Source organism: Apis laboriosa, unplaced genomic scaffold (assembly GCF_014066325.1).
Source record: "Apis laboriosa isolate Shangri-la unplaced genomic scaffold, ASM1406632v1 scaffold173_cov153, whole genome shotgun sequence".
NCBI lineage: Eukaryota > Metazoa > Arthropoda > Insecta > Hymenoptera > Apidae > Apis > Apis laboriosa.
The window spans coordinates 685,650-708,875 of NW_025222150.1; the positions used below are offsets into that span (position 1 = coordinate 685,650).

General features: G+C 36.9%; 1 protein-coding gene across 1 annotated transcript in view; it reads right to left on the reverse strand.

Annotated features, from left to right (window-relative positions):
- Positions 1–2,398: 2,398 nt before the first annotated feature.
- Positions 2,399–23,226, reverse strand: part of LOC122711586 — a 47,013-nt gene continuing 26,185 nt past the window's right edge. Inside the window, exons 2-4 of the mRNA XM_043930511.1 lie at positions 3,710–3,771; positions 3,429–3,573; positions 2,399–2,768 (exon numbers count right to left, since the gene is read on the reverse strand). Of these exons, the coding sequence (XP_043786446.1) occupies positions 2,635–2,768; positions 3,429–3,573; positions 3,710–3,771 (341 nt within the window). The 3' untranslated portion in view covers positions 2,399–2,634. The remainder of the gene's footprint in view (positions 2,769–3,428; positions 3,574–3,709; positions 3,772–23,226) is intronic.

The following is a 23,226-nucleotide window of genomic DNA, read 5'->3' on the forward strand; positions in this document are numbered from 1 at the left end:
TCTGCATTCTGTTCATAAAACTTCGTTCCCTACATTTCATTTCGATTTTTCTACATATATACACAAATAATTAACGTCAACAATTTCTTTACTTGTGCTAAATAAGCAAAATAAAAGTTTTCTTTCTATTTCTCCGACGATCAAATTAAAAGATATTCGATTATCAATGTAATTGGCATTATTTCCACAAATTTTTTTCTTTGAAGAAAAAAATCCTTTTCGAAAGAAAGGAATATTTTTTCTGATTAAGTTTGAAATGGAAAAGATGTGACAAAATCTATAACCATCTTTACTTTTATAGCAATACAAATTGAGACGTGTTATATAGAATTCAAATGTCGGCCACCAATATCATTTCATTCTATCGATTTTTCCGTATCAGAAATATTTATGTACGCATACGCGTATGCATGTACTAATAAACTCTATATTTTTAATAAGGGATATCAATACCGTATTACGTTTCCCCCTTTTGTGCCGTTCCAACCAGGTCAGAAACTAAATTACGCCGCGTCACAGAGAAATATTCGGATGCAGCCGCTGTTCTTGATTATTTCAATTTATGTTTATGGCCAAAGCTAAAAGGGACGTTGAAAAATTATTTTATATTCAGTCAGTTTTTCATAACTCTTAATTAAGAAAAAATATATAGATATATACATATGTTTTTATTCGTTTTTAATTATAATACCGTTTAAAGTAAAAATAATGGGCGAATATAGTCGAATTATCATTGAAGTTAAATATGATTTCAAAAATTTTAAATAAATATGTTTATTCGTAGTAATCATTTGGATAATATTTTATTTAATCTTGACAAATTATACAGACTGTTGAATTATCTTACATCATATTGTAATTCATAATATTAAACGAATAAATAAAAAATTAATAGATATAAGAAAAATTTATTTCACTTTCTATCCAAATTATAACAAATGAAGAATAAAGTACGTACAAACGACTAATTGGATCTAAACCATTTTATTTAACAAAAAAAGATTTAACGTAAAAGAGGAAAACGCTACTTATCAAACAACCAGTTACATAAACAAACGTGTACCAAATATACTTGCACCCTCGTCAAATGTTTTCCCTCTAAACCGGGACCCAAACCACGCAAAACAAGCATTTTAAAAAAGAACTCATCCCCTTTCTCCTCCTCCTAAAAAACAAAAAAAAAAAAAAAGAAAGGTATACAAACCAAACAATCGGTTTGCAAACTGCATTTTCAAAAAAAAAACTCAAGAAAGAAAAAAACAAGGGGAATAAAAATTATTCGAAGTCGAAGTGGAAGGTGCTATAATATGCAAAGTCGCGTCGCGTTGAATCAAATTCAAATTGGAGACGATCTAACGCGATAGTTTACCTGTATACCGCGGAAACCTGAGACTCGTTACGCCGGTATACGATTAAGCAGCGGGCGAACGAGTTTATCTCTCGATCATTCCGCTCGAAATGCCCGAGCGGGTGTGGTACCGGCCGTATTCGTTGGGATCGGTCAGCTAGCCGGTTGTAACGGAGCTATAAGATCTGCTGTTCCGTTTCGTTGCTTTGCATTGCGTACTTACTCTCTTTCTTTCCCTCTCTTTCTTTTTCTCTCCCCCTCTCTCTCTCTCTCTACCGCACGTCGCCGTGTTGGTGCACACGGTCTTCACCTCGGTTGGACAAGTGTGCGATCCTAGAAGGATAACGCGTATATGCGCCACGACTTGCTGGACCATTTGCGAACCCATGAGAAAGACCGATGGACGCTTATACATATTAATAGCTACACGTATATTACTCATACCAAGAGAGCTCTCGACATTTCCCTCCCTTTCCAAGATGCATCTTTTCCATCTTACTCTCCCCCTTTATTTCGCGATATACATTTTGTTTCCCTTCTCCCGTGCAACGATTCCGATATTTTCGCGACGGATGGCCGTCGTGAATATACATGTAAGTATATGTTATACTTATATTTCACATGGTGTACAGGCGACGCTTCTTCGTGCAGATGTTTTCGTTTGGTCGTCGTTCCATTGGTTACGGAAGAAAAGAGGGAGGGTCGTGAAAGTACAAAGCGTGAAACGACGAGTTATGAATTTAGATTTAATATATTCTTTCTTATTTTCTTTTTTCGTCACTAATTGTTATATTTACTTCATCTCGTAAGATTCATATTACATGGGTAATTTCGATTAGATAAATCTCTTATTTGAAATTATTTATATTTTAATATTCTAATCAAAGAACTTTCTGAAAAAAAAAGAGCAATTATAGAATATATAGAATTGTATAAATTATGTCAGAAAATTTAAATTAATACTTAGAATTATAAGAAATATTTGGAATCAAAAAAATTACTAAAAAAAAAAAGTTATATGGAATTTTTTGACCAATTATATTTTTCTAATACAAAGTCAAAAATTTGAATAAAATGAAAAATTTCTGCCTCGGAATTTCTGAAAAAATTTCTGCTATTTCCTGCCCAATTATATTCTTCTGATACAAAGTTGAAATTTTTGATAGCAAAATTTTTATTCAAATTTGTAATTTTATAATAGGAAAATATAAATGGAGAGACAGACGTGAAATTTTTCTCGAATATTTCTAGACAATAAATTTTTTATCATCATTAGACATTTTTAATCAAATTTTAAATTTATGTATTTGAAGAATATAATTTGAGAGAAGATGGCACGTTGAAATTTTCTGGAATTTAGTGTACTTATCTGATTCATACTTATCCTTTAAATATATATTTGATTCTGCACTTGGTGCTGCTAAATTTTCAGGAAAAAAAATATTTCACTTAATTATAATTATGGAATTTAATATTTTCCACTTATTGTATTTAAAGACATATGAAATAAATTTGATTTCCATCTTTTGCACTTTATACGTTATGAAAATAACAAATAACTTATTTAAATAGGTACTAAAAAGTTAACGTTGATCATAAAGTTGACGATGAAGATTTTTAACAACCGAGGATGTTGGAATTAATTATAAAATTTTAATCAAACACATATACATTCATATAAACACATATTTTAATTAAATACATATTTGCAATGCTTTCTAAAGTTTTAACGTTACATTAATAACCACAACCGTACACCATAAAGTGTTCAAACAATTTTATTTTCAAATGAAGCGTATATCATATTATATTTATTGAATGTATATATATATTACGTATTTACTGAAATTTTTACCGCCTCTGGATATAAAGCATACAAAATTTATTTGTCGGTGAATTGTCGGTATTAATATAATTCTGATAGGCTGAAAAAAATGTATGGAAAATGGTGCGATTAGAGTCATGCATGATGCATATATCCCGCAATTTTATCAGATAGTTAGTGAAGAATATTGTGGCGGATCGTTTCCTATCCGGACAGCGTTGGAATTAATTATAAAATACTTATTACATTATGTACCGGTGAATTCATTTTCTTCCTTCTGTTCTGCTACCGGCACGCGTACAAGGCTTAGAAAGTTGGAAGTTGGTTCATTGTCCTCCTCCGGACGTGAGAAATACGCAAAATACTTCAAGTGACACTCCGGGTAGGGGGGGATCTCTTTCTGTCGAGAAAAATAATCGCGTAACGCATTCGCCTAGCTAGCAAAGCAAATACCTTTCACGCTTATTAACCCTTTCTGTCCTCAAGGTACTTTCAAGGACCTCCCGCCATTAAAATACTGCCATGAGCATGCTTACAGGCTTGATGCTAGTTATTAGAACCACTTTCAGTTGCAGTGTCCGTGATGTACTCGGCTTATCTGAAAAATAACGGGATCGTAAATAAGTGCATCGATTTAAACAATCGATCTTTGTCTTTTTAAAAATCCTTTCCTTTTATTGAAAAGAAACACGCCCAGTATCGATACAAAACTGGGCGTGTTCGAACAAATAATCTTCCAAAAAAATTTTCCAAAATTTTCGCCCTAACTAAATATTTTATATGGCAATAACAATCCGTATGAGAAAAAACAAAAATTATTTTAAAAAAAAGGGAGAAAAAAATTATTCAGGGCACAAAGGATCATGAGATTTAGAACGTGACAACGCGATATAATATAAAAGACGCGTTTTATCCGATTCGTTAAAATCGCGTTCAAGGCGGGATTAACAACGTCGCTCAAAACGTAATCCACGAGTATCGCGTCGATCTGTCCACTCTCTCTCCTTCTTCCTTTCCCTTCCTTCCTTTTTATCTTCGCATCTCGCTAAAATTATTGCCTCCGCCGAATGTCATTAACGAGGAGAAGCTCCCGTCCCCACTCCAATTGTTATTCCTTCCTTTTTTTTTTTTTAAAACGTGGATGCCCCCGTGATTATTCGCGAAATAGTGCGCGCGGTACGCGCGTGCACGCGCGGAAAAATCATGAATACACGGGGACGTGGAGGCGCATTTCTATCGATATTGAAGCGGTGTTGTGCACCGCGACGAGAATAAGTCTCGCCACGCTTTTCAGCTGTATTTTTGCATCGCGAGCGGATCCCGCGCAATTTACGCATGCAACGAGCGTAGAAAGCTAGAAGACGGTTCATCGCACGGGAGAACGTGAGAAATACTTACACCATTCTACTTTCCTCTCTCTCTCTCTTTATATATATATATATATATGTATGTATCTCTCTCTTTTTCTCTCCACCTTCTCAGTTACCTCCTTCACCTCCCTCGTATACTCGCATACTCGAAGTTGCCCGTGTATATACTAAACTACGTTCGGTACGTGGATGGAAAAAAAAAAAAAATAAAATAAAAGCGCGGCTGCACTTCCCCGCCCCTATTAAACAGGTAGTTGCCGGATAAAAACAAAATCGCTCCTCTGCGTGGCCGCGGTTTGAAAAAAAGGAAAAAAGAAAAAAAAAAAAAAAAAAATCCTCGTACCAGGAGAATCTGACAATGGGGGTGGGTGAAAAACGGGAGGACAGGGTGGACGGGTGGACGGGTTTAGAAAATCGTTCGTTGCCTCGAATAGATGCGATTTTATTCATAGTACCGCGAGAATTATCGGGTTACTATCGGGATTTCATAAGCGGCGAGTGTTCTCGATTATTTTTCACGATCTCTCCACAGCGGCTCGCTCGATGAATCGTTGCTTTGCCTCCGCTCCGCTCGAATAAATAGAAAAGGGAATATATGGAAGGGTAACGAAGAAACCTGTGGAAATAAATACAAAAAAAAAAAGAAGAAGAAGAAGAAGAAGGAGAAGAAGGAGAAGAGAAAAAAGGGAAAGGAGGGGAAAAAAGAAACGAGGAGTAAGGAAACGAGCGCGGGAAAAGAGAGTAGTAAAGAAAGGAAAAAAAAAAAAAGGAAAGGAAAAAGCAGAGCGTGCAGAGATGCTTGTACGTATTAATAGCTGTAGGTATGCGTACACGTACGTTAAAGTACTTAGATCCACAAGTGCACGCGGTTAGGTAAGTACAAGGCACAGAAGGGACCGGTTCGTTCTTTACGACGAACGTTTGAAACGCTTTCCAGAGGAGGAATACGTATAACCCGATCCAGTTTAGACACCCACGTGGCGTCCATTATCCTGATCGTGTCCACCGTTCCGGGTGGAAAAAGAAATCTTGTTTTATTATCCTCGCCAGTATACTCATATTCTACGCTGAAATCACTGCTCAGACACGGATAACGCCCTCCGTTGTCCGCTCTTTTCGGCCGCTCGAGAAACACCCTGGACAGAGGATGGAGTATATATATATATATATATGTATATATAAAACGATGGTGAGAGAAAGAGAGGAGAGGGGGGAGAGTAGGAAGGAGGATAGGCAGGTAGATATAGGTATCAATAGCCGGGGATATATAGGTGCGCGTTAAGAGACAGAGACCGGTTCACGCTTTACGACAATGTAACCGTGCTATTCACAGGACTCAATAGATAGGATCTATATACGTACGAGAAGTGAACCAATGCAAACGCCCACGCGGTCTCCATTACCCGTGTCGCACCACGTTTTTCGCCGGAGGAATATATTAATTTTAGTTGGAAATATACGATATGTCGGCTCCTTCTTACAGATTTCTAAAGTTTTTTTTTTGCCTACGCCGATAACAATTCATTTCGTTCGCGTTATTATTCCGTCCTTCTTTTAATTAAAATATCTTATTTAATATCTTTTTACATTTTTTCACGATACGTTCCAATATTTTAAGTTATACAAGAGAAGAAGTAAAGAAAGTAAAGTAAGTTCACTATATATATGAATTTTGAGAGAGATCTGGAAGCAGTCTAATTATTTTAACGAAAACGTATATTGGAAAGAGAATATAACGATAGAAAATAAAAAGGTTTAAAAGATAAAAATTTGTCGAAGTTATTTATAGAAAGAGATGGACAAATAATGGACGAATAGTTACAAACTGTCTCAATTGGTTACAGATATCTTAATTGGAAATGTACGTATCATACGAAAAAATATTTAAATTTTTCATTATAAAATAATATAATAAATTGCAATTGTTTTACAAATATTATTTACCAAAATATACAATAGTAATTAAAACCCGAATGATTTTATACGTTCGATTATTCCGAAAATGATCCAAAAATCGAACGTAACGAAATATGGAAAAATATTATAATAACGACAGATTAATCTATAATAAATAATCATTTCGAATTTTCAGGCTTAAAATATCACAGAGCATAGAATCGTCGAATCGTATCGAAATCGATGCGTGTACCCACAAGCGTCTCCCCCTATTCTGCTTCCACCCCTTTCGACATATTTTATTTTTCGGTATTCAGGCCGAATGAAAATTACAAACGTTATCGCGGTCAATACAATTACCGCGATAAATTTGAACCAACGAATAAATTCCAGCGACGGGTCTACGTGAAAAAAAAAAAAAAGAAAAAAAAAAAAATTACAATTGAATCGAGGGGAATGAAAAATTGGCGGAGGTGGCTTTCACCGATGAAATGTTTCGAGAAACCGAATCAGCTACATTGAGCCGCGTTACATATACGTATTTTATATATATATATATATATTTTCTCGTTCGTTTCTCGCCCGCTTTATTATCGAAACCCTATGAAAACGTTATGGAAATTCAAAACGAGAAGAAGGGATTGGACAACTGCGTGAGGTAAATACACGAAGATCGGTAAGGAATTATGAACGATCTGGAGCCTCGACGGTTCTCGACGATACGATTCATTTCAAACTTGTTCCGTAAGTCGCGTCGTCATCTAGATACATTTAATTTGCCAAGGTAAATACGTTGCATTTATAATAAACTCTCCGCCCGAGAGAAACTCTGGAACGGGTGCAATTATTCGAACGATTCGAATTAAACGTATAGTCGTATCGTATTTACAGGTATTGGAGAGTGAAAAAAGGTATATTTAAAAAAACGTTTACGAGAATCTGTAAACTTTTTCAATGTGTTGCACGTGAACCTTCGTTTTATTTATCTTTCATGTGATATAATGGATGAGTTGAAAATCAATGCACGCATCGTTACTATTATGCTTTTCATTTTTTTCTTTTTTCTTTTTTTGTAATTAAAAAGGAGGAAAGGAGAAATTTAACGCGCGACAAACTTCGTTGAATTGGTAAGGGGGAAGAAGGGATGCAGCTTCGTTTCTTCCTTTCTTTGTTTTATTTTTATTTATTGTTTTATTATTTAATCATATTTAACAAAATTTACTTGAAACATTTTTTTGCTTTTATTTTATATATAGTTAAAACGTTACGATGGAGAATATTATTCTCAAGAGAAATCCTTACATCAAATTCCGGAAAATTATTTTATTAAATGTTCGATATGATGTCCTTGGAGTAATATAGCCATTAAAGTTTATGGGTTAAAACTAGATGGGTTCTACTCTTATAACAGAGGAAGATATGAAAATAAGAACAACCACTGCACGTGTATCGATTTCTCTATTAATGTTATCAACTGCTCCAAGCAAATTCGTGAAAAACTCGATAAGTATTTAAAGGATTCATGAATATTTACTAAAATAATTTTTAATGCAGAATATTTTCTTCTAAAAAAAAAAAGCATAACAACGTGAAAGAGAGGAAAAAATATTACAAAAAAATAAATTTATCAAAACAAATTATCATGTAATTAAAAAAAAAAAAAAAATAAGAAAATTCTCTTTGTTATCCATCATCGAAGATAACATTTTAAAATCATTTTATAAAATTGAATTATCAGCTCTTCTGTTCCATTTAATTTATAGGAAAAAAAAAAAAAAAAAAAAAAATTGAAATCAGTATCTGTACTAATTTCAAAAAAAAAAAAAAACAGACATTTTATTCGATACCAATTGTAATGTTTTATTTACTTTATATACGCGTATACTTTCTGTTTAACTGAATGTTTCGTAAAAATAATGGTAACGCTTTTATAGAAATAAAATCTACCCGATAAAATCTGTTTGGTAAAATTTTTAGATACCCTCTAATTGAAATTGTGCGATATTGGCGAAGAATTTTATTTCATTTCGCGATTACAACACATCGCGATTTCAAACGCGGATGTAACCGGCGCTGTTTGGAAAAAAAAAAAGGAGTGGTACTTACATTTATTTAAAATGTTTACACATTGATATGGTGTTTAATTAAGTAAATGACAACGCGAGGAGGCGAGATATCGATGAAATTCTACCAAACTGCTCGTTCCTGTCAGTCTTTGTGACACACTGGACGAAATACTGCATGTAACGATTGCTGTTGTGACAAATCAAATTGATCAGTCCATCATTGCACTCAGTACGAATAAAACCGATGTCACATTGTTTCCGTATCCTATAACTTTTTCATACGTTGAAAGTATTCTTCCAGCTTCGAAAATTGTACATGGAATAGGAATAAAAAAAAAAAAAAATAAAAAATAAAAAAAGAAAAAAGAAAAAAGATGCATGACTATGATCATGTACAACGCAGCTTTTGTACATTAAACGGACGGATATTCGTTTCTTTTTGTGCCAATTCAATTCAACCAATTTATTGCGGTATTAAAAGTGATATGAAATATCGATACTGAAACTTATCGCGAATTTGTTAGTTTACGATCATCAATACGTTTTATATTTCCATTTTATTATGTTATTTGACTCCTGATATACACTGTGGAAAAGAAAATAAATTTAATTATTTGTTCCAGAAGAAGAAATATTAATGCATAAATATTGTTACACATCGATAACACATCGATTAAGAATCTTTATACGAGCAATTAATTGTACGAGTTGATGTTAATATCTTTGTATTTTAAAGTAGAAAAAGAAAAAAAATGTATTTGTTCGCGTTAATATATAATAAAAAATATGAATTTAGTTTATTATTTAATATGCTCGTAATTTTCGTTTATTAAATCTAAGCAGCCGCAAATTGAAAAAACAAGATTACCGGTAAAAGCGATTCTGTATCGGGGCATTTAATGAATATTTAATTATCACCTTCTCTGTAATCTGATGAAAATACGTTAAATCACTGGCTACAGTGCCCTCGATGGTATGGAGCTGGTATTGGTATATTTCTCATCATTAGCTTCGATTTAGGTCAGATTCAGATCATTCCTTTCGGGTTTAATTGAAAATTACACGCATTAAATAAAAGACGGAGAGGGGTTAAGGAGGGGAGGAAGAGAGTAAATATAAAGAAAAGGAATCTTAGAACATCCTAAGCATTTGTACCAGTTCAATATGAATACAATTGAAGAAATTCTATTCGTATTTTGATATAAATATCGGCTATTGCAAGTTTATTGTGATTTAAAAATTACGCAAAATGATTTTTTTATATCGATAACGAAATTCTTGTAATTCTCTTTATCATTAATTTATCGATTACAGTTAACATTCTTCTTGGAATTCGAACGAAGAAGAAGAAACGAGTCCAAAACGAGTTCTTTCTATTTAAATTTTATTGAATTCAAAAAAGAATTTATTGACATTCTTCTTCGTTAATAATTATTATTGTTTGAAGAGAAGAAAATTAGTTTAGATAAAAAAGAAAGAAAAGAATTTCTAGAAGCAACTATTCCAATTATTATCAAACGCACGAATACGTGGAAAATTATTATCATCAATTTATTATCACTTGGAGCAAATATCTATGCAATAGAGTCTTTCATATTAACATTCTTTTCATTTTCAATAATAACTCTTTTCATTCGTTTAACATTGCACGCCGTGAATGAAAAAAAGGAAAAAGAAAAAGAAAAAAAAGGAACACGTCATCGTGGGGGGAAAAAACGTATCGAAATATTCCGGAGATCGACGTTTAATATTTATTTAAATTTTAATACAAAATTAATCCGAATCCCCCCAAACGAGAGGAGGGAATATTATACCGAATATAAAACCAATTCTAGGAAAACGCCGTATAACGTCCATAATTTCCTCCCATAATAATTTATCCCCCGTCATAATCGTTTAATTCACCCATCTATAAACTGAACAAATGACATCGGCATTCTTCTCTCATTGTCAGTTTCGGTTTAGGACCGTACTTATCGATTAGCCCCCGCCGTCTCTTTCCACGATTGTTCCGCTCTTGTCTCCGGTGTCGCATTGGTGCGCGCCCTAGAAACGCCGCACGCTGGTATGCGAGGCACGGTAATTACGAGGAAACGAGGAGGGCTCTGTAGGGCGCATCCAACAAACGAGCCAACGAACGAAACGTGGAGGATCCGCAAGGACGTGCAATTCGCAACGAGACAACGATTTTTTCGAAGGGTGGACGCGCCGCCAATTTCGTGGTAATTTTTCTCGTGATATGGTATTTATCACCGTCTCGTTGGACATCTCGTGTGTATTAAAAAGCGGCCGAGTCTTTTCCGCGCTCGATATCTTATCATTTATGCGCATCATATCATCGATGAATTTCCTCGGTTTAACATTGTTCTCGAGATTTTTCTTTCCTTTTGTTGTATGGACAGTGTGTTTAGAAAGGGCGCGTTTGGAAATATTTTACTTCAGTGTGGTTGATACGTTAGATTTATTATTTTTCGAAATAATTAATAGTTTTACGAATAAATTCATTGCAAAAGTTTCGTTAATAAAATAACACAAGATTCGAGTGATTTCACTTTCTATTAAAATTCAACCATCACTCATGATCCAGAATTAATATTAGAGGAAGAATTAATATTTCAATTTTAATTGAAATGATACATGAATTATTATCGAGAAATAAAAAAATAAATGAATTTCAATATTCTTTCCTCGTAAATTATTCGAGGAGCCCTTCACGTGGTTATAAATATGTATATTTAATTTCATTAAACTGAGAACTAACTAAACTATCATCAGCTTAAACAGATTTAAAAAACCAATAATCGCTATTTATTATTAACGCGTAACAAAACTTTACTCCGCAACGAGACTGTACGCATAAAACTTTAGCACCGATACTTAAAGATAAAACTTGACCAAAGGAATTACTTGTAACCTATTGAAAGTTTTTTTTTTTTTCTTTCAAAAATGAGTTTAATTCGGTGACGACACACGAATGATTTACGATTATCGGACAAACGTGCAAAATCGTTTTGCGATACGCGGGCTTAACCGGTCCCCGCCCTCGAATTTATTAGTCCCGTTTTATCTGTTTCGATAATAGTTTACCCACATAACTCGCGTAGAAAGTTAGAAGGCGGTATCGTTACATTGTGAACGTGAGAAATACGCACACCATTTCGCCTTGTCTTTCTTTCATTCCTCCGCTCCGAGGAACTGTTCGAGGTTACACGTCCGAGTTAAAAAACATTATGAAAGAGCCCCTCTCGAAGAATTAAATGAATAAAATACCAATAGATTTCCTCGGCCGTCACCGTCGAAGTTATAAAATATATAATAGCTAGTTGACCTCGATATTCTTGAGAGGAGAACTTTTCAAATTTTTTTTGATAATTAATCAGATAATTACACTATTTCTTTTAAATAATAATAATACATCTTGAAAATTGTTGTGCAATTCATGATTTTTCACGAATTTCTCGATACTCGATAATTTTTGAAAAGAAGCAAATGATAAAAATGATGAAAATTGTATAAATTATAAATTGTACGAGCGATTCTTTAATTAAGATGTAGAAAATTGTGATTAAGGTTGAACGTTAATAGGAAAATTTTTGCGTTATAAATATTAAAACAAATTATTAAAGGTATTCATGGAATTTTGAAAATTCGTAATAATATAATAGGTAAAATGTAGATTATCTCGTTTTTGAAGGAAAATGCATTCCGATTTTCCACTAACCTCCTCAATTAATTGGATCGAATAATTGCTCTTTTTAAAAAATAGAATAGTGAAAATTATCGTATGAAATTGACAGAACATCTCCACTTATATCTACTTATTGATATAAAAGAGAGAATAAAAATCTCTCAATAAATTAACTTCGTTAACCTATTTTTTGGAGGATGGTATTATAGTTTTTGAAAATTATTTTGAAAATTATACAGATCTCTCGATATTTCATTTCGTAATTAATATAAGTAAATTTTATTAATAATTTAATTTATATATATATTAATATCATAATTGCTTTACTTTTTAAAAATAGTAACAAATTAGCGATTGAAATGGTTACAACTTTTCCTCTTGTAGCATACACGAAATTATTATCGAACAATGCGATAAAGTTTGAACATATTACATCTTGACTTCTCCCACTGCTGTCAAATTTGGATAGATTAAAGCGAAAAACTTGTTTTCAAATTCAAATTAATTAAATTAGTTTGATGTTGAACAATATAATAATTGTTTATTACTATATTAAAAGAGAAATCAATTTTGTTTTATGAGTATTATCAAATAGTTTTATAATTTTGTATTATTTATGTATAATAAGCTTGGATATAATATAAAATTCCATTTTTGTATTTTAAGTAAAAAAAATTTAGCTATTTATCTATTCATTATATTGATTCTTTTACCATTACGCCAATTTGATACTAAGGGACAATTAGGAAAATGAACGGTGGATGAGGATTAATATACGAGGTATCCCATCTAACCTAAATAGAATAAATATTTCTCGCTTATTTCTGATATAAAAAAATGTTAAAAGAAAAATTACAAAAAAAAAAAAAATTAAAACATTATCGTTTAACAATTTTGACAAACATTATTCGTTTAGAATAGAAAGGAATAATGCAATAGGCAAAAGATTTATTTCAATAGTTATAAAGATTTTTAGATTGTCGATTTTAATTCCTAAATGGGATTATGTATTTTTATTATCGGGGCGGAATAATCGCGGTCAAGATCAATCCGAATGACTTATAATAGCATCACCTTTATGCAACCTTGGAGTTCAGAAAAAGTTCAGAAATATATAGGTGATTTCGCCATGAACATTTAAAAGTAATTGTAATTATAGTCGTCAGCCTCGATGAAAGGAGCGAAGCAACAATCGAAATTATAACGACGCTGTAATTTAATTATTCGTAATTTCACAGAACTACCCGCCATTTCTGTTTTCGCTTGTTATCTTCATTATTACACCATTTGCAAAAACCACTCTCCAAGACCCATTGTGAACGGACAACGCGCAACAAGCCCCACCGATAATAATTGTAATAATTTTGATAAAAGTTTACGAGACTCGAGGGAAACGGGTGTGGTTTCGAGATCGAGAATAGAGAGGGGTGAAATTAAAAATGACGAACTTGTTGGATGACACTGCGGCCGCGTGTTAATACGTCGGACTTCAATGTCTCGCGTTAAAAGCACAACGAGACGTCCATTATTAAAACAGAAAAATGAGCAATAAGAATAAACGGCGAACAGAAAAAAAAAGACGAAAGGGAGATAAAGGGTGGTTGGGGTAAAAAAGAAAAAAAAAAAAAAAAAAAAAAAGAGGGACAAAAAAAAACGAGACGAGAGTGCAACGGAACGTTAGACAAAACATGCAGAGAGCATGAACACGCATTCACGTCTATCGAATCGACGGCTCTCTGCTCGTTTCTCCGACGACCGCGTGCGTATACCAGCGTTCATCATCGATCTACGATGCCGGACTGAAGAATGCGCACGACCATATCGTTCCGCTTCTAACGAGCGATTATTCGTCACACGTTCCATCTTATTATCCTTTGTGCGGTAGACGGGCGAGTAGTGAGTCATTTCTTTAAACTCGTTAACTCGTTACAAGCCAGCAGCTTCGAGAGAGCTCCCTCCCTCCCCTCCACCCACCTCGCGAGGTCCCGTTCTGTCCATGTGCAACGAGGCCGGCTGGTCGATCATTGTATATAATACAGGAGAGAAGAGAGAGCATGCGAGGGTGTTCTCACAGCGTGCGGTGTACGCGCGCGGAAAGGTGCAAATAATAATAATACCAATAACTAAGGGCCCGAGCGTGGCGCAATCGAGAAGTCAAGAGAGACGACGATAGAAGCCGGGATTGGGTCGAAGGGTTAGAGGCTCGTGCTTGAAGGCTCATAATCGGTCGGACTCGCATCACGCTCGGTTCTACCCGAGCTGCCGTGCCGGCCGATGACGAAGACGGAAGAGCCGGAGCGCCGCGAGCGCTACTATGTGACAGACAAAGAACGAACTAGCCGCGTCGGGCCAATGGTAAAGGAGCGAACGAGGAAGAAGGATAAAGTTACCAGGGTGGACGCGCGAGCGAGAAAGAAGAAGAGAGACACGCCCTGCTGCAGGTCGATAACGGAACCAACGCATCCTCTCGTGGCTCTCCGGTAGCTCTTCTTGCTCTCCCAACCACCACCTTCCCTCCGCCGCTTCTTCCTTCCACTAGCTACCCTCCTCCTCCTCCTACTACTACTACTACTACTACTACTACTACTCTCTCTTCTCTCTTCTCACCCACCCTTCGCTCTGCCGCCCCTCTGTCCTTTCTTTCGACCTTCTCCTTCTATCGCGCATAGTCACGTACCACACCCGCCATTCTATCCGTGCCGACTGAGCGGACTTTGCCGACCGTACATACCTACCTACTCCATCGCGAACAAGGGTATATACCTTACCAACTCTTTCCATCTCCCTCACTCTTTTGCTCCCTCTTCGGGAGCACAACTCTGCTCCGTTTCGTTTCGTTTCGTTCCGTTCCGTTCCGTTCCGTTCCCACCTTCTGCTTTTCCTTTTCCTTTTCCTACATCCTTCTCCTCCTCCGCTCTCTCCGCCAAGCTTCTTCGAGGATACGATGTGCCGTGGATCGCATTATCACGCGCATCTAACCTCCGAGAAGGCTACGCCTGTCGGCATAGCGTGCCAACCAACCGAACGAGTAGACTGTTTCCGAGCAAAGTGAACCTGAATAGTATGTACTATCTACCGATGAGCCTTATGTATCCTGTACGCAGCCACTTACTACGTCTCTCATACGCACTAATGTATATCTTGCGCCTTGCTACGAGACCGCGTTTCTTTGCTCCTTTATGTTTAATATATACATATATACATATATATATATATATATATACGCGGTCTGAGTTCGTTGTAATCCCTCGACACGCACATACGTATACGTACACGGAACGGAAGAAACGTGTATGCGTATATACACGCACAACTCGTCGAGAGATACGTATCATCGGATCGAACGACGGTAGCCGGGGAACCGGAGCAGGCAAGTCCCAACGCCTCTCCCTTCTTGTCGCCATCCCCTTCTTTTTCTTTTCTTTTCTTTTCGTTCTTTTTGTCGCAACGTCAACCCAACGAAGCAAAAACAGCGAGGGGTACACCGGTCGCCTCGGGATCCTTGTTTTCGTCGGCCTCGAACGCGCTCGCGCCGCTCTTCGTCCCTTCGTCCATCCGATTGCTCCGTTTACTGCACTTCCACGACGATCCCCCGGTTAGAAAAGATCGACCATGAAAGAAGAAATGCAAGGCGAATCTTTGCTCCTTCGCCGTATACATACTTCGATCTCTCTCTCTCTCTCTCTCTCTCTGCCATTTCCTTCGGCCTCTACTAGGAAACGAACTTTCCACGCGTATCAATCAAAGCTATTCTATCGACAAGAAGATTTAATTGGCTTTATTGAACGGATGAATGGACGTTTAGAGAGGGAGGCGAACCACGCGGATCGGTACGTTCGATCCTAAATGATACAGGACTCGTTTACGATTCGTAGATTGCTCGTTTTAACGAGAATAGAACTAATAAGCTCTACTTCCATAACTGGTTGTTCCTTGTCAATGTTGTAAATCTTATCGTGACTATAAGGGATAAGTCTTCGAGTGTTTTTTTTTTTCAACTCGAATCGAAACTTGTTTCTCTTTGTACAGGGGAAAAAAAAATTTCCGGAAATAATTAAACAAAATTACGGCTCTCTTTAATAAACGCGTGCAGTAAAATTATTATCCAGATGTTTGGAAATTTCTGGAAAAGTCAGGTAGCCTGACCCCCATCCATTTCCTTTACCACATACTATAGGTAGGGTTCTAACAAAATGTCTTGACCTTCGCATAAAAGGAACGACATCTTTAACCCCTTCTACAGTCTCTTTTCATCCGAATCTCGCTTTCGTTTCGACGACAAACAAAAAAGATTTTCACTTTTGAAAAAAATTTACCGACAAGTTGAATTCTTTTATATTTCGCTGGGAACCATGGAAACTTCTTTACAATGAAAGAGATACAATTGTGCTAAGAATGATCTATAGAATGGTACATTAATGAAAAAAAGGAACTTGGAAATAACGACAGTGTGAAAATTTGAACAATGTTTTTTTTTATAAGACTTATTTTTGGGCGTGAACTACCATTAATCGTCGACACCATTGAACAGATTTCTCCAACGAATCGTAAAACGTCCAGAAAAAGAGCAGTGTTTCTCTAAACAAAAATTTGGGATTTTGAATAAAAATTTATTCAGAAGAAAATTTACTCACTCTTAAAATTGTGTAAAAATTATCCAAACGAATAGAAAGATTTGTAAAGAATTGATGTAACAATTTAATGTCGAAGACTTTTAGAAAAAAATGTTTAAACGACTATTTATTTATCAATTTCGATCAATATGATAATTCTTAATATAAATATGTTGTTAATAACATATTCAAGAAATGTCAATAATACAAATAAGGAAAGAGAGAATCATATTTTAATGAATCATAGTATGTCATTTCATTATAATTCCTAATTTTGAAATCACAACTAGAAATGTTCTTACACAGCATCTGGAGCTTCTTGTACTAACTATGCTGATTTTATTAAAATTTTGCAAGTCATAAATCACAAGTTACGAATCCCGATAAATTTTCATATAACAAGTTTGGAAATAAAAATGATCTTACGTAATTTTATAATTGTAAAATTAAAAAAAAAAAAAGAAACATTTGTAATCTACGATTCATAATTTATCAAGTTATTCATATTATTGCGCGAATGATTTCTAATTTCATTTCTTTAAATACAACGCGAAAAATAAGTTATAAATACTAAATTATTCTTAACTGGTCAAATTATATAGACACATGCTATTACATATACGTGGCACTAGTCATTAATTAACTTGAAGATAACACTTCCGGGTTACAAATATGTCGATCTTTCAATTACATACTTCAATCAATTTCATTATAATCCTCAAGTGGGTTAAATGATGATAATTTAAAATATTAGACGTATATTACACGAAATTAAAATAAGTTTTATTTCCTGTGATGTTTAAATATTTTATTACGCGCATTGCTATCTTTATTTTGCTCTAATTAATAGAAACAAAGAAATAGAAATTCAATAATGTTAAAATATTTATAATAATTATGCAAAGCAATTATGATTTTTTAATTTTACTTTTATTTAAAAAAAAAAAAAGAAAATTTAGAATTATTGTATAGTTTTAATTGTACAATATTTCAGAGAAGAAATATATTGATAGCATAAACATGATATAATATAAATATTTACTTAATATTTTCTTGCCTTGATTTAATTGCAAAAATCTTATTGCAATTATTATGAAACGAAACACGATTATTAATTTTTGTTAAAAGAAAAAGAGGAAGAAAAATGCCAAGAGTTGATTCGATGACCAAAGATCGTACCAGACAGATTGTTGCGTTGATTCGTTCTTCGCGAATCTGGGGAATTATTCTTCTCACGAAACTTGCGGGGAAGACTCAGCGGGGGTATTAGTGGACGAAGTTTCATTGGCGAGAAATTTCTCGGTGTGCTTGGACAAAAAATATTGAATCATAGCTGTTACAATCTAGCGCGTATTTTACTCCTTTACAACGCGAAAGTTTCGCTTTTTTTCACTCGTAAGGCACACGATTGCGGTGTAGTTGCCTGTTGCCCTGTATGGGGGGATGATAAAGCACCGCGCTAGTTTATATTGCAAAGAGAGTTCATTCTGTTCGTATAACACTATACACCCCGTTTTTAATTAATTCTCTTCGTCGTTAATACCACGTGCAAAATATATACCCACCTATATCTAATTAACCATGCAGGCAAATCGATTTGCATCGTTAATGGATCGCCGATTGCGGAGATCTGTTTTTCTGCAGCGTGACACACGCATTGTTTTGCAATTTTAAATGCAAACTAAAATATAGGCATACACAATGTTAAAAGATTTTACGAGCTTATATAACTCCCTAACGGGGATAAAAAATAGTTAACCAACATGGAACCTAAAATCGATTCTTTACAAGTGAAATATAATTCCGTTGAGTTGAGCGAGTGGCTTAGATTATTATTATTTTTTTTTTTTTATTTTTTAGCAATGCGTTAAATGAAATTAAAGGATCCAGAAATGTTTGAAGCGAAAAAATGTTTAATATTTTCAAAGAAAAACTGGATATTGAAATTGTTATGATAGATATAGTTATAAAACAAGATCAACAGATTAATGAAAATTTCTTTAGATTAGATAAATAATGAAGTAATAAAGATAGTGGATCGTTTAGATAAGTATATGATAATTTTGATTAAATACATGATTTCGTCGAAACATTTTAAAATTTAAAATCGTAAAAATATATTTTTTTCCAAACGAGAAAGATTGTCATCGATTGTCGATCAAACATCAGTTAACCCCATATATCTATATAATTTCCATTTGCCGAAATTCAACTATATTATTTACGTATAGTATACAAGAAATCCATGCAAAATTATATTTTATACCGAAAGTATTGATTTTATGTTCTATGTTGGTTAAGCATTTTTTGCTTCTCTCTGTACCGAGCAGGTACAGTACGAACCTATAAAGACGCTTTCACCTTAAATAAATCTTGTATAAATATTTGACTTTAATTTTTAAAATTTTCCACGCGGCCAAGGATTCGTTGCGCTTTCTTGTTAAAAAGGAAACGCTGCATAAGAAAAGAAGAGAGAAAAAAAAAAAAAAAATTAAACGAATCGAAAAATATGTCTCTTTCCTTTTTCTTTTTAAGGCACGGCCCTTTCCAGGCAGCTAATCCACCGTGAAAAAAATCGAGCTGCATCGATTATGAGATTTTCTCGATTACGTAAAAGATTCCTATCATCATTTCCGCCCTGTCGGTATTTTAGACAGCTGAGACTGCATTTCTTGCAAAGTATCACGGTAGATCTCTTCGGGCTTTTCGTTCACATTTCGTCGTAATTGAATCACCGATTTGCCCCGAATTTGGAACACAGGCCTGGGCTTCCTCCTTCCTGCTATCCTCCGTTACACGTGTATGCATCGTACGTGTATATGTAAATTCTGCACACATGCACACATAAGGTTTGAGTTTATATAAACGTACGTGGCACGTAGGCATGTGGAGGTATGCCAAGGATGCACCCGCCACGATGGCCGAATGCATAAGTCAAGATTGCGTGCAATGGAACAAATTCTTCGCTAAAAACTTCCAAAAATTTGGCCTGCCGCGATCCTGGGGTGGAAACGTACGTCAAACGTTAGAAGGTAACATGTTTTATTCGTCGAGCAAGGAGAACAGGCAGGAATATTTTAAAGATACGAGAATACGTTTGCCGTATTTATACGCGATATTTGGTTCGTTTAACACTGGCGAGCGTTCCAATAATTGGCAGGAGAATTGTGCACGATTTTCTTCTTCCTCTCTCTCTCATTCTCCCTATTTTTTTAATGTTGCTTTTTAGTTGGTTGTTTTTATGAATGGCATCGATACGTGTGTTCTTCACGATTGAAAATGTTCGTCGATTATTGTTCCATCGCGATTCGTTGCATTCGATACGCGTACACACACACACATATATATATATATATATATATATATATATAGTATATGTCGAGACCGCACAGTATGACTGGGTTGGCAAGGAACAAAACGAAATACACCGGATGGGAAGGCTGATTCTCTGGTGATTTCCGTCTGTGACTTCAGGCCTTCCACCATTGACAATTAGCGAGAAAACTGATCGAAGATAAATTCAATTTTTCACCGAATACCAAGTGAATGCATACTCGAGGGGCGAACAACACGTGGGAAACACGGCGTATCTCTATTTTTCTACGTCGTTTCCGAAGCCAACGCGTTGAAAGTAAGAAGAAAGAAAGGGAAGAGGAAAAAGTAAAAAGTAGAACATAGGAAAACAAATGGGAAAGGAAAAATAAAGTGTACACCGTTTTCAGAAAGTGGGGGAGAATAATTCGAGTACGCTTCGCGAGGTTGACCAGATAATTACACGAAAACCATTTCGAACGTCACGCCGTTAATACGATAATTCGAGATTGAAAAATAACGTTCCTCCTCCTCCTCCTCCCATTTATTTCGCCTTTGCGATCAAACGAGCAAACACACCCGGTTGGGCAACAACTATCGAGAGAGAGAGAGAACGAGAGAGAGAAAGAGAGAGAGTATCTCTACGAGGCACGGCAAAGCCCGTGCAACAGATAATAGCGTTACAAATAAATCTGAGAGAGCGGGCCGGCGGCCGTTGTTGTCCGATCTTTTCAGTTACGATTCTATGCGGATCACTGCACTCGAGGTCCCCGCAACGAGTCCCCTGAATATATGGGTGGTCGATACACGCAGACCAGTCGTCCTGGCTACCTGGACGCGGCATTTGCGGCCAGGTATACCTCTACCTACCTACCTATCTACCCCATAGGCAGAAAGAAACGACACAAGGGAGGCAAGGAAAAAAGTGGTCGTCGCTGCGTGGCAGTTGGTATCTGCTCGTGGCGTCGGGCAGTCTACCCTCGCATTGTTGCGGCTTGTCATCGCGAGGGGGTGCGAGCAAAGGGGGGAGGGGGAAGCAAAAAGTGAATGCTGGAAAGAGAGAGAATGAGTGTATAGTATAAGCCTGGTAGGTGGGCTAAAGGGAAGGGAAGGCAAAGGTACCTCAAAAAGCTGGAGGAAGGCGGGAGTAGATACGCGAGAAGGGAAGCCGGCGACCAAGTAAATATGCGACAAGTTAGCATCCGCGTATAAATCTAGCGGCGTTCACGGTGACAGGTCACGCAGCGGAGCCTTCCAGTTTAGATCGCGGTACCCGTCCCATTTACCCGCCTCATTGATGGTGTACGTACGCGCATGTTTCAGATCGGAGAGGGAGGGTGGACTCGTTCCCTTGGAATCTTGGAATTTTATTCGTTATACCTCTACGCACGCGGGAGTAATTGTAAAAATAAAAGAAAAAAAAAAAAAAGACTGGAAACAGAGGTAACCTTTTTTGATCGTTTCCTTTCTCTGTGCGGTTTCCCTGAAGAAAAGCAGAAGGAAAGAGGTTAACGGAACTTGTAGAAGGAGACGCGGCAAGGCTCGTAAATCTAACGTTACGTAATTAAGAATTAAAGGTACAACTCGACCTCCCTCCCCCTCCACGGGGAAACACTTGGAAATGGGATGGCCAAATGTCAGGATAGGATCGCGTGCAGACACGTGGTATTCTCTATTGTTGTTCTCGTTCTTGTCGTTGTCGTCGTTGGTTGGGTGGCGGTGGCGTGTGGAGGAGAAAAAAGGGAAGGGGGAGAGGGAAAAGAGTGCAACGACAGCGACAGTGACGACGGTTGGTGGCAGTTTTCGCGAAATTACCGGGTTCACCGGCGTACGCTTAACGGGTGCCAGCACGGGATAGCAAGGGCGAGAGGGATGCAAGGTGGTGATGAAGGGGGATGAAGGGAGGGATAGGTTCGTGGTTGTACACGTGTACATATGCACACGGATAAGAAGTACAGGTAACGGTGCGCAGGTGGCGCGATGGGGCGAGCCGCGCTAACTTCGCTCCGCAAACATGGCAGTCGTCACGCAAGTCGCAAAACCCGCCAACGATATCGCGGCTTTCGAACTCGCCAACAAATACTAGGAAAACGGGTATTCGAAACCATTACACGCGATGGCCGTCGACGATTGTCGTCGTTGTTGTTTCCTGACCGATATAAAACCTTAATAGGGTAGGGAAGGATAACCGAGATTGGCTCGGGAGAGGCCAAGAGGGACGGAGGGGGCGAGCTTTTTAGAAAGAGGTATCGGCATATGTATCGCGATTACTAACTCAAACCACGGGGGATATGTAAAGTTTTTTTTGCTAAGAATCCAACGACGCAGCGGCGCTTTACTAAAACCGATTTTACCCGGCACGGACGAGGAGGAGATTCGCCTGACAAAAAAAAAAAAAAAAGGATCTCTCCCTTGGTAACGCGACCAGGGCAAAGCGGAGCGGAGTTGAGTAAAGGAGTGCAGAGGCGTAGCCGTGGAAGGATACGTAGTGAAACGCGGCGCAAAATTGATTTCATTATCGATAAGGGAGTTACCGATCGAAGGAGCAATATATCCAACGGGAAGATTACTAGTATTTTGTCGTCGGCGAGGAGAGGAGAGAGGAGGGGAGGGAGAAGGAGCAGGGCGCGATATAGGAAGCGACGAAGATACGCGTGAGGCCGGTATGCAAATGACGGAGGAGAGCGCGCATCGTGCGTCGGATGCAGGCCAATGTCCTGCCGGTTGCGCCATTGGGATCGAGCGCTATCCCCAAGGCCGACAATTGCTCGGCTTCGGTCCTCGATGGTGTTTCGTAAGAACGACCCATATAACGAACTTGACGCGACGCGTGGCGCCCACCCTCCTCTTCTTTTCATCTCCGGTGAAAGGTGCTCTCGCGAATCTCGAGGACGCTCGACCGTTTTATCCGTGAATTCCCTTTCTCCTGAATTGCGTGGTGGTGCAGCAGTGAGAGCAAACCTGGTGGAATCGACCCGCCTCGCGCGCTCTTGCGATACGGGAACGGAAATTGGCGCGGCGCTCGGATACCGCAAAGATCGCTCGCATCAAGGAGAATGCCCCCATAGACTCGATTCCCTATGGCTAGATTCGATCACGTGGCCGAGT